Source organism: Pogona vitticeps, chromosome 3 (genome assembly GCF_051106095.1).
Source record: "Pogona vitticeps strain Pit_001003342236 chromosome 3, PviZW2.1, whole genome shotgun sequence".
In the NCBI taxonomy this organism is placed as follows: Eukaryota; Metazoa; Chordata; class Lepidosauria; order Squamata; family Agamidae; genus Pogona; species Pogona vitticeps.
This window is the reverse complement of record NC_135785.1, coordinates 69,347,676-69,360,823: the sequence shown is the minus strand read 5'-3', so window position 1 is coordinate 69,360,823 and position 13,148 is coordinate 69,347,676. Positions and strand designations below refer to the sequence as shown.

The 13,148-nt window shown below is 39.2% G+C and overlaps 1 protein-coding gene across 12 annotated transcripts in view; it reads left to right on the top strand.

Moving 5' to 3' along the window:
• FGFR2 (fibroblast growth factor receptor 2) overlaps positions 1 to 13,148 on the top strand; it is a 171,967-nt gene that overhangs the window by 85,921 nt on the left and 72,898 nt on the right. For all 12 annotated transcript variants that reach the window (XM_078391162.1, XM_078391159.1, XM_078391165.1 and 9 more), the window contains one exon: positions 12,088 to 12,211. In XM_078391162.1, the coding sequence (XP_078247288.1) occupies positions 12,088 to 12,211 (124 nt within the window). The remainder of the gene's footprint in view (positions 1 to 12,087; positions 12,212 to 13,148) is intronic.

The window sequence follows — 13,148 nt, the reverse complement described above, 5'->3', positions numbered from 1 at the left end:
ATCACGAAGATGACACTCTTAGCAAATGGGGATGCATTTACCAGCAGAAGAACCGTGTCAAAAAAAAAAAAAAATACATTTGGCAAACAAGGTCACCCTGGTCTTCTTAGAAGTGAGACCGAATTGTGACGGCACAGGCCATGACTTAACCACAGCAACTGAAGTGATCTTTTGAAAAGGCAGCTGCCCTTAAGGATGGATGGCAAGGATATAATGTTAATAACCCTGCACTGCTTATATGTGCTTTCTAACGTCTACACTTCTTTCTCATTATATGAATTCTACGAATATGAATTCATATATTTGTTCAAGTGTGTTAATACCTGACTTCAGTTTGTAAATCTACAATGGCCAATTTGTTTCAGCTGTTTACTGCCCTCCGTGGTTTTCTTACTAGGATGTGTTATAGGCCTTGCCACAACGTGAGAGAATAAACTCTCAAAATATGCCTGCTACAAATACTTTTATTTCTTCCTCTGTAGCCAGATTTTCTATAAAAAGTGCCATTTTTTTTCCAGCAAGAAAGGTGTGCAAATATTCCAGATGAACCTTAATTAATGAAGTAGACATTGCTAACTCCATTTGCTTACCTCATAAAATATGAGGGTGCACCTGGCAGCACCTCCTGCCTTTTCGTAATGCTGAGAAACATAAATGAATTGGCTGCCTTTCCATGTGTTATACGCTTGTCTTAGGGATGATGGAGTGAAGGAAAGCTAATTAAGGTAGTTGGTCTTGTCTTGGAAGAGAAGATGAACTCTGTTCATGACTAATGAGTGGCTTTTGGGGGGGGGGCAAGAGGTGTTGGCATATCCACAAACTGTAAACTGATGTTTCTTAATTTGTCAACATTTTCAATGAGGGCTGAGCAACTCCTGTGTGTGGCAGTTGTATTTTCCTGTTTCAATCCCCGGGAGGCCTTCCTCTGCTGCTGCCACCCTGCCACTGCAGTGCTACATTTTGGTAGTGTCTGTAGTCAAATTAAGCAATTAACCCTTGAAACAACAGTGGAAAATGGTCTCTATGGATTATTGTGGGCTGTTTATGCTTTAATGAGAAGGGCTGGGGAGCCAAAAAAGGAGACAAAGAATTCAATACAGCCAGCATGTCTTTTGACTTGGATATTTTCCAGCAATAGTCCATTCCTTCTCCCCGCCAGGTAGCAAATAAATTCTGAAATGGACTTGCAAATGCACTTTGAACAGCAGAAATTATATATCTCTTTTACATTATAAAGGACAAGCCTTCATCTCACATGTAGATAGATGGGCCCAAGGGCTTCCATCCCCCTAAAGTACTCCTTTTGACTCAGAGAGTTTTGACCTGCAGAAGTTTACAGCTTTGCTGTAATGCTTTAGCATCTGAAGTTGCTAGAGAGATGGCAGGCTCCATGTTCCACTGGAGTGCCTATACATGTGCACTAGTGGGGAGAGATGGAGCATGGAGAAACCTTTCCTGCTGCAGTCTTCTAGGTGCTCTGTGCATGTTCAGCAAATGCACTGAACTTGCCCGCAAAGTCTGAAATGAGCTAGTACATCACTGTGAAAAATTTCCCTGTGTAAACATTTGTACTGTCAGGATAGTTGAGCTACTTTTGCCTTCTTTCTGATGAAGAGTTCTTGAGTCTTTCAGTGACAAAAGAAATCGACGAAGAATATCATTCCTTCAGTTTGATATTTCTGATCTGAGCAGGCTGTGGTTGTAGCTTGCCTTTCAGAATAGTACTGAAATCTTTTCAGATCTTGGAAAAGGCATTTAAAAAAAAAACTAACTATACCAGTGTGGGGATTCTATGGGTTTAATCATTTTTGTTTCTACTCTGTTTGTACAACAGTCCTTTATTTATGTGGTGTTCTTTCTTTGTGTCCCTGCATGGGGGCTTTACTACCTGTGGTGCATTTGGAAGCTTGTTGCTTTCAGTGACACAATCTCTGCCTTGTGCGATAGCAAACTGGAGATCAAGGGAAGCTCGGCAGCCACATGGTATTATAACTCTCCATTTGCTTAGCTGGATTCTGTCTCATGAGCTGTAATCCTGACTTTTGCCTCTTTACTTTACACTGTGAAGTCATCCTGTGACTCAGAGTAGGCCCTCCTATTGTATTTATGTGTGACAATAAATGAACTAAAGAAACTCAGGGAGAAAATGATTTGCAATGGTGTGTGGTGGGCATAGACTGCCGTGATGTAGGGGCTTCTTTTAAAAGTGGTCTTACGTTCCAGTGCCAGAAATTTAGAGAGAGAAAAATGGGGGAACCAAAGGAAAGGAAAAAAAGTGAGATATGGGTACAGATGGGAAAGTAAAGTCTGGCAGTTTAAAACATGCTAAAGCACTCTTGTGATGGTGCAGTACAAACAGCCAGCAAAGAGCCAAACAAATTTTAAAACAACACTCCAAACTTTACCTTAGAGTCTTAACTGTGTTGACTGCAGGTGTGAAACTGACAAGGGGTTTCTTCAGAATTTGCTGGTTCCCCCTCGGTAGCAAATCCATTCAAATATTTCGGGAGGGCGATCTTTGCAGGACTGCTCCAAAGGTGAAATAGACAAGTAGATCATCCAGACTTTGCTTTGAGAATTTTTCAGCATTATGTAGATTATGAAAATAAAATTTTAAATAAAATTGCCAGGGGCATGGAAGAGAGAATGTTGAGTTTCTCCAAAAAGCAGTGATCAGTAGATGTAGATGATGTTTACACACCCGCATGCTACAAGGCAATCTCAAAGGAACCAAATATCATGCTTGAGATGAGGATCTTATCTTCCAGCCCCCCTACACCCCTAAAGGGTTTTTTGACCTCACTGGATATCCCCTTAACAGAAGCATACTCTTGAGGGACAATACTGAATGGCCTGCCACAAATGAGAAACAGATCCTACGTTTGCATGGGCTTGCGTGTTCTCATGGGCTCGACTGGCCGCGTTATGACCCTTAAATATGCATGAATACACAGAGAGACATACACAATGATTTTACACTGCATGTGTCTCTTTAGTAACATTGATTCATTCATTTGTTCATTCCATTCAAACATTTAAACTGCCTATGTACCATCTGATTGGTACATTACACTTTTAAATTTACAAATACACATGGGGATGAATATAAAAATGAATCAGGATATTCATTAAATATCCCTCATTTGTCAGATATTTGTTGCTTCATATTATTGGGGTCCAGAGGCCCCAACGAATAGGAAGCAACAAATATAACCCCTTTATATTTGTCCCTTTGTTCCCTATCTGCTTATGCACCAGCGGATCAACTTTTCCTCAAGGGCATAAGCAGAGAGGGATTTTTCCTTCAGGCAGCTTGCTAAAGCCTGCCCATAGGGAATCCCACTCTACAGGCTGGGGGATGGCGTGGTTCCCCTTTCCTCCTCTTCCTATGCCTGCATGACATAAAAGAGGAGGGAAGGAATCAAAGGGATCCCCCAGCCACTGCAGGATCGCTTTGATCCCTTCTTTTCCTCCTTTTGAGGGAAAGGGAAAAAAAAGACCCAATTGATTATTCATTGTTCCTTGGGTCGGGGGGGCAATTTGTGGCCCACGAAGCAAAACAATTTTGGCACTTTGTCCCCATTTCTATTTACAAATACAGCAAAATTTGGGGACTAATAATGGTTGGAATTCACCTGTTAATCTCCTGTCAATCTCATGTACAGTGGACATTCTGAACAGTTGGCAAGTCAATACAGTGGTGCCTCGCTTAACGATTTTAATTGGTTCAAAAAAAATTGTCGCTATGGGAAAACATCGCTAAGCAAAACGCGGTTTCCCATTGAAATGCATTGAAAACCGGATAATCCGTTCCAATAGGAACAAATTGCCGTCCTTAAGTGAAATCGCCATAGGAAACATCGCTAAGTGAAACGCGGTTCCCCAATTGAAATGCATTGAAACCTATTCAATGCATCTCAATGGGGGAAAAAAAATTCAACAACAAATTTAAAAAGAGTCAGAACAAAGTCAAATTAGTTTAACAAAGGGTTTATTAAGTGCACTTATGATTTCAAGCATTCTAAACATTTTTAAACATTGTTAAACATTTAAAAAACAGCCAATATGAGGCTGTCAAAACCATCGTTAAGCGAAACGGGGACCCAAACTGTCATCGCTATGCGAAGCATGGTCCCAAACATCGCTATGCGAAAATCGCCCATAGGGAACATCTTAAACGGAGTGCAAGATCGCTCCGAAGAAGTCATCGCTAAGTGAATTCGTCGTTAAACGAAGCGCTCGTTAAGCGAGGCACCACTTTATTTATCTAAATCCCACTGATTCAGTGAGTACCAATTGGATTAAGACCACTAGATTTAACCCATGTTAAAAACATATGAACTGTCACTATATTGGTACATCAAACACAAGAACTTCAGGTCTGTTACTATTAATTCTGTTCTGTGTGGAATGATAAAGAAGAACATAAGAATAACCAACAGGGCAATGTTTATAAAATGGAATCATAAGTGGCTGTATTTTTATTTAAAAAATCATTTTGGAGAGTCACGGTGAAGTTATTACTGTTTTCACTTAGATCAAATTTCTGATGTCAGAAAAATGCCATTATATTGGCTGATCAGTTATAAGACTTACCTTCTGAATGAGTAAGTATGGAAGGAATAAAAATGTCATATGCTGAGCCAAATGGGTAGGTTTTGTAAATCAGGTTGTACTGTACTTTCCTGGTTTTATAGGTGTAATATCTCCAACAGACATATTCAGAATCCAGATGCCTACTGAAGGATACAAGACATCTAGAGTTACAGTGGAATAATGATATTGACCTCAAGTACATCATGTTTTTCATTTATGCTTTCTGGCTTGCTTGTCCTCCTGTTCTGATAACCAGCTAGAATAAGGCAACTCCAAAATTCATTCAGGCTTGTTGGATAATTTTAGCTTCCTCCCTCTTTCTTGAACAGAAAGAGTGATATAATTTCAAATGTTTTCTGTTGTGGATGTGCAAGTTTGACCTTTCATGTGATCAGCATTGCCATTTTAGTTTTTATACCTTGGCAGTAAAAACGATAGCTGTTCTATAGGGAAGTATAACCCAGAAGTTGATTCTTCTGCAGAGAGCGACTGTTTGTTTTTTCAACATTTGGAAACTCTTAGGTTTTCCAAGATATGTGCAGAGGTCATATATCAAACAAAGAGCCATTACGTTCCTTCTTTCTCAAGCTAACTTGTGTGTGCTTCAGCTCACCCCGTTCTTTCATGTGTGGCTATGGGTCTTTTGAAGAATTTCTGTCATCTCACCCCCCATATGGACCTTAGTAAGATAATGCATGCTACTAAGAGTGAACAAGACTCTTTAATTTCTCACCTCCCTGAAAGTAAATTCAGTCGTATCAGTTTTTACTGTTATAACTATAGGAAAGAGTATTTGTTTCCACAGCTGTGTTTTGATAAGCCACATTACCACAGCCCTTTCTACACACTAAAGTTTAGCTTGAATAAATAAATGATATTTTTCTATCTGTACAATGGATAGCTATAGGAGCCACGTACCCATTCATCTCAGGTTTGTGGAAAAGAAATATCTGTTGGCAGCCAAAACTGTAAAGAATCACACTTCCTTCTTTATTCTTTATTTCAGTTTTTGCCATGTTTATTTTGGGGACAGAAACCAGGTAAGGGCCAGGATTGAAATGATGGCTGCTTTCTAAATCGAGCGTTTCTGCAAACCATGCAAGTGACAGCACATTTGCATGTGTCAACAGTAAGACCTGATGGCTTCGGGAGGCAAATGGTTATAGAATTATAGACTCAGGCCTGCCATTTTGTAAGGCTGAGGCAAGCAACTTGTGGCTCTATGGATGGTAACTCCCAGCAGAGCTGGCCAGCATAGCCAGTTTTGCAGGCCAACTGGAGTTGCAGAGGACCAACATTTGGTGAGGCACATGTTGACCACATCTGCCATAGAATTCTACTTGGTGAAACTTAAGGAGACATGCATTAGTTAGTTAGGCATCCTTCAGTCTCGAAAGACTATGGTAACGTGCTCTGTATGGAGGACTTGGAACAGCGTCTAGTGTGGCTGAGGAGGCCAATTCGAGAGAGATAATCTCTTCCACACTGAAGACAAATCCAATATGACCCCTGTCCAGCTCCCTGCTTTTGCTGCTTTTGTGACTTCCTCTTTACCTCGGCCTGCTGGATAAGGGTCTCTTCAAATTGGGAGAGGCCGTGATGCAATGCCTGCCTCCAGGCTGAACGCTCAGATGTCAGGGTTTCCCATCTGTTGAGGTCTATTCCTAAGGCCTTCAGATCTCGCAGATATCCTTGTATCGCAGCCGTGGTCTCCTTCTGGGGCGATTTCCCTGCACTAATTCTCCAAGGAGACATGCATAGAACTGGGCTATAAATAGTACTATGGTGTGCCCTGCTGTAGTATAGCTGAGATCATCTCCTAGAGAAGTGTTGATGGACCTGTGCTTTGTCTATTTTAGTAAGTTCCTTAAAAAAAAACCCCACCATTCAAAATACAGTGACTACTCTGTTATCACATAGAGAAGATTAGCAGCCATCTTCCTACTTTATACAGAATGTGGAAAAGTTACGGGGATTTCAGCCAAACCCAGTAGTATTAAACGGCCAATGAATACGTATCACTGTATGGCTCTAGTCTGATGTTACATTTTTGTTTCAATATGCTATAGAAAGGAGGATCCCAGCACAGGTCAACCAAAGATAGCTGTGATTGTTTTTAATGGACACTTCCTTTCTTCTTCCTTTTTCTTTTTTAAAAATAACACTTTTTAGATGTTGAGTCAGCAACACAAGTTAAAAGGTGCTGGCTTCCCTAGGACAGCCTTTCATCCTAATCACACCTACACATATAGAAAACTATTAGGAGGCTACACAACTCTGAAGTGTATATAAAACATGCTTCTTTCCCTGCTTCACTCATAAAAATACACAGGGAACCAGTCAGTTACCCTGCTTTCCCGAAAATAAGACCTAACCTGAAAATAAGGCCTAATATGATTTTTCAGGATGCTCGTAATATAAGCCCTACTTCAAAAATAAACCCCAGTTAGGTAAAATCCCACCCTCCACCATTGTGCACCAACCAGAAAAAGATGATATGACTGTATTTTAATAAATGTAGATTGTTGTACATGAAAAGAATAAAACATCCCCTGAAAAATAAGCCCTAATGCATTTTTGGAGCAAAAAATAATATAAGCTCCTGTCTTATTTTCAGGGAAACATGGTATTTGTGTGCTGCCTAACATTTGCCTCTGCTCAACTCTAGACTAATTCCTTCACCCATTGTTGGAATCTGGCACATCTCAATGCTGATCTTCTGTGGCCATGAAATGCAGCTTGAAAACTCCATTCACAACTTTATGGCCCTAAGACATAGCATTGTATCCATGGCAGAGAGGTAAAGAGTGACCCTTCACATGTTTTAGGATTGCAGCTTTTATCAGCCTTAGCCAGCATGACCAATGGTAGGGAATTTTGGGAGCTGAAGTCCAACATCTGGACTTCATCTGTACATTATTTACATGGTAAATGTAATGTAGTTATGCTGCACATTCCATTTCCCAAGGTCAATATAAAATCAGAATTAGAAATAAGGCATGGAAGATGATTTACAAACTTTAGCTAGGAATGACCAAGTAACATGCATACTGGAGACTGGGACAAGTTTACATCCACTTGTGCTTGGTGGCATAACAAAGTACATCATGTGAACATGAAGAGGATGTAGTCTCTGTCTTTTCATCTGAGCACTTCAATGTTTGCACAGGCAAAAGCTTGAATCCGTATATGAACATCTTCAATGATGATTGAAGTAATCACTGAGAGGATATGTACCAAACCTTAGAAATCCTATTCAAAATAAGAATTCTAATTTTTGATGTACAATCAATACTTTAAAAGGTTCCACATTTATAATTGTTTATGGTGGGTAATAGGCGAGATTCTTGCACTTTTTGCATCTTAGCTTGGGTTCGCTCTTTACATAAGAATTAAAAAGAAATATGTTATGTTTGATCTCTTCAGGAAATCTAATATAAGAAGTTAAACAATTTAAATAAGGATTGAAGCTTCCTTTACATTTTTCTGACTCATATGTGATGGGATGTCCTGCAGAGAAATAAAAGCAGGTAAAAAATATATTAAATCCTAGAGGTGAAGCAAGAGTATCACAAATTTGGAACGTGTCATAACATCTGGCAGTGTAGATGTGGCCTGCAAAGTAAAAGAAAAATCCCATTAGCTGAGATCGTAAAACAATCTGATTTTAAAATAATATTGTCAATTTTTTTGCCCTGATATGAGTTGTGTTCATATTTTATCAAAATCTGCATAAGGAGTCAGCATACTCCCCGTAAACCCACATCCCACCTTCCTTTTAATTTAAACAACCTTTGTCTGGTAGACATGGGACAAATGTCTCACAGTGGAATTATGTAAAGGTTAGCTTTGTAAATAGGTTAGTTTAACTCCCATTGCCATCTTTCTTTAGTCCATCCAGGTACCTCGATCACCTTGTCTAAAACTTTAAAAATTGTGGGTTTCCCCCCATCCCCTTTTGTTCCTTCCCTAGTCCTTTGTTTTTGCTCTAAGACATAGTTTTCTGGATTTATTTGTACTGTATCTCAGCAAACTGAGATACCTCTAAAATTCTGTTAAACTGGATTGGCTAAGACAAGATGCCAAGTCTAACACAAGGCACCATAAAGCCAGAGGTTACATTGTTTATATGTTTCAAAGGTTAGTAGGTGGATCTTTTAAATATTGGTTTTGCATGGTAGTTGCAACTGTACACTAAGGAATGCTGAAAGTGTAACCTCTGTCCTCTTTGGCTGTGTCTACGTCTGCCACTCTATGAACATTTAAATGAGGAACTTTTGAACCTCTTGGTGTTTTGGACTTAAATGTTCTGGGAATGTTCAAAACATTCTGAAACCCACATATTCCCCTCTCATGAGGTAAACTGTTTTGTCCTAAAAGGTAGCTTTTCAGATTACAGTTGGAATATTTTGGGATGTTACCAAATCTCAATGGAAATGTCACATCGGGGATGCATCCTATGAATATAGCACTGGGGTGAGGTGCTATGTAAAACAAAAATATGTCTAATAATTATAAATCACTTCAGGGACATTGCCAATTGACTAGTATACCAGTATTTTGAATAATAAATTAAAAAAGAAGGGAGGAAAGATAGATGTGGACAGTAAAAAATAGAGGACTAACAGTAGTTTGTCTTAATCTTGTCTCCTCTGTATGTAAAGAGGTTTGGATACGTAAGTTCTATACCTGATGTAATGTTGGCATTCTGTGCATGCTAAGAATTGGTCAGACTGTTCAGTCCTGGTTGAGGCCTTACATATTTCATTCTTGAGTGTGTGTTTGGCCTCAGGAGTTTTGGAAAACAGTGTAGAAGAATAGCAATCAAGGGAGGAAGCAGCACAGTGGAAGAGGACATAATTCCAGTGAACCTGGCAGGACCTGCTAATTTTGGGTGTGCATGATCACATTTGGGCATTTAGAATCTGGTTTAATGTTCAGATTTGAAAACAGCACATTTCTTCTTTTTGAATATGTTAAGACATAATTTATTTATCCAATTAAAAAAGGCAGGCCTGCTTTGAAATCCAGGGTTGTTTTTTCCCTCTTTCTCTAAATAGCACCTCCTAGTTCAAACACTGATGTTCGCCTTTCAGTTGATTATTGTAGACTGTTTTGGGTCTCACTAAAAGTTTGCTTGTTGTTGCTATGCATTTTACCTTTACTTTCAAAAGTGTAGCTCCCAGAATAAAGGCAAAAGTGAAGTTTTCCCTCTCTTTTTCTATGACTGAATGAAGATCTGCACAGCCTACGTGAACTGATGAGTTTGCTAGATTTGAGGATTGATTAGCTGGTTAACGTCCTGATTCCATCACTTCCCAGCAGCCAACATTCCTGTCAGTGAAGAAGACAGATCCTATTAGGCCTTTTTGTCTTGTCAACAAGATGAATAACTTGAACAGTTCTAAATGTAATTTCTTGACGTGGTGTCATAAACACTTTGTGCAACTAAAGTGATTATTTAGGACGATGCAAGTCAGCTTAAGTTGTGGGCTAAAACAGTGAAACAATATCAATCTCACTTAGACTGTTGGATGAAAATTGTCAGGGTAGCAGGGTTCCCCCCCCCCCCGTTTAGACTGGTTAAGCTACATGTCTATGTTACTTCCCGTGTAATGGATAATGTTATCTCTCAAACTTAGTTACTTCTTTCTCAGACATCAGGCTGCTTTGCTCACTTTCAGACTAGATATGGTAAAGAGACTAGGTTTATCTTGGCTAATAATCAAAACAATGTAACGTACAAAAAACATAATCCAGAAAGGTTTTTTTTCTTGTCGTAAAGTAACAAAGATGATGAACTAGGTGTGCAAAATGTGAAATAGCTGAGATGCAGCATACCCAGGACTGTATTAACCTGTGGCTGGGCTCCTAGGCTTCCAGGTATTTTTGTCCCCCTCTAGCATTTCAATCTTTCACTTCACTATAACCTATAGCCTGACCCTGGCCAATTGATGGGCCTATAGTCCCTGTGGGGCCTCTATGCTTCAGCCTAGTCAACCTTATGAATAATATGGCCCAGAACATACTGCTGTTGTTAAAACATTATATTTTGAACTGGATTCAAATCTCTGTTCAAGCATGTTTATGGAGAAGCTTAAGGGAAACCAATGGTTATGCTTGGATATGTTAATAAATAAGAATATAATTTTAATAAGTAAGAATATGACTGAGCCTTGTGGCTTGTTCACATTGTCCATTCGTTCTTCTTTTTGAGCAAATGAGTGGGTGAGCAAGCAAAGCAAACAAGCAAAGAAACCACCATGTCTTTCATTAACTATAGACTGCTGTTTTGTATGACCTGGGAAACAATGGTGAATGGGTTTGGTACAAAACAATATATTAACCCAGCTTAAATTAAGCAAGAGATATAATTGATTGAACTTGCCCAATATCTCTTAGGACTCTTATGTCTTCATCTATTAACAAATGGAGATGTACCAATAAGATTTAATTCCTTAATTTATAGTAAGTTTCTCTAGACTGGAGATGGATGAATCTGTCAGTTTGCTTTCTCCCATATCTACTTTTTAAAAATGTAATTTTGAAGAATGTTGCTAGTTTTGTAAGTGCTTGCAATAAAACAAACTGAATATACTTCATCTCTACCTGCCAAATTCAGCAGGTATGGCTGTTCCAAGTTTCATGTTTTACCTGCTTTCCATGTGACTGTGAAAGGTAAGAAACCTCTTAGGGAAAAAAAAGGTGGTAATAACCCTGATTCAGTGACTCAAATACAACTGAATATCCACAGATTCATTTAAGGTCTAAACATTCTAAACTTGTTCTCTCAAGTTCATATCAAAAAGGGAAGCATGTGAAATTTGCCTACGTCTACACTGAGCTCAGTGGGACTTAGCTTTAAGTAAACAAGAATAAGGTTACACCATAATCCTGGCTTTGGTACTGTAGCTTTGGAGGGGGACAACATAAATTCACCCTGCTAGAAGTGCATGGCTTCCAGATGTAGAACATCTCATACATCCCCCCACAAATCATATGCCAGTCTTTGTCTTTCATTGCTTTCTAAAATATGTGAAAGAACCTTTGGCTTTTGTCCTTCATTAGCATGACAAACTAAATAATAATGCACTGGCAAGTGTGAGGAGATGTCAGATGGTATATTTTTAAGGTATGTTGCATATTGAATGTACTATAGAGAAGCTCAATAAATCGAACTCAGTGTTACTATTGATTATTGAAAGAATACTGTGTTTTCCCGAAAACAACAGGTACTGGATAATATTAATCTGTTTTATTTGGGGTTTTGTTACAAATTTGTCAATAAAACATAGTAGCGCTACATCTGCCTTGTTGTTATAGTGATATGAATCGCTCTGTGAGGTGAACCTCTGGATCCGTGACTACTTTAGCTGTTTCTTACCCACTGATGGGAGCTAAATTTTAAAATTAATGTATTAGTGCATTTTTGTGAGCAAAGAATGAAAATGAATACTGGCTGTTCTAAATACTTTTCTGAAATTCTGCTAGGTACGAAATCAGCACTGGAGCCTCATAATGGAAAGTGTCGTCCCCTCAGACAAAGGAAATTATACCTGTATTGTGGAGAATGTACATGGATCCATCAATCACACATACCACCTTGATGTTGTTGGTGAGTATATTCCCAGTTTATTTCTAAATAACAGTTTAAATTGATTTTTCTATTATTTGTTTCCACCACCCCAACCACCCCTGCAAATTAGAATGAAGCCTGAATGAAAACTGAGGGGGAAGTACAACAAAATGTCAGTTTATCTTGTGTGTTCACATGTTGCCGTGATGATGCAATGAAGTCAGTTGCAAAAAGAAAAAGCATTTAAGACAAGAGTTGTACTCTAACTTGAGGTTTCTTTCGTGTCTAAAATGTTTTTTTGTTTCAAAACATTTTAAAGATGCATGAAAGCTGGTGGAGAGTTAAGGCCTCAGCGTGCAGCTGGCAATCTTGTTGGGCCTGGAAGGATGCCTGAGGGCCACGTTGTGTCACCCACTCTGGTCTGGGCTTTATTGAAGGGCTGTTGTTTTTTTCACTACAGCCCTCAGACCTGTAATGGGGATATAACCATGTGCTCCACTGCAGGCTTGTTGTATTCTTTCAGCCCAACCCACAATCTAGAGATAAAACAACAAAAGGTTGTTTACCTTCAGTACAACCCCCAAATCTACACTAAGGGTCTAATTCAACTAGACAACATTAGGGCATTGTCAAAAATCACACAGAACAATTCATGGTGATCATACACCAGGTACAACTTTTCTAAGCCACAGATGCCTCTCCTCTGCAGAATGGGAACAGTTAACTGTGCTTGCTTTGCAGTTTGCATTAACAGCTTTGTTTTTAAAAGAGTTCCTCATGTCAAGTAGGAACTATGTCAGAAGGAGTAGGAGTTCTTTTCTTTGTTGATAGTTTCACAGGTGGCTTTGGTATGGGTGGGGTGGACACATTGGTGCCAAATCTCAGCTACTTCAACATCTTGGATTTCTTCCTTTATTTCTGTTGGTGACTCTCCCTTCAGTCCCTGGGGACATTTACAGATAACCGCAGTGTGAAC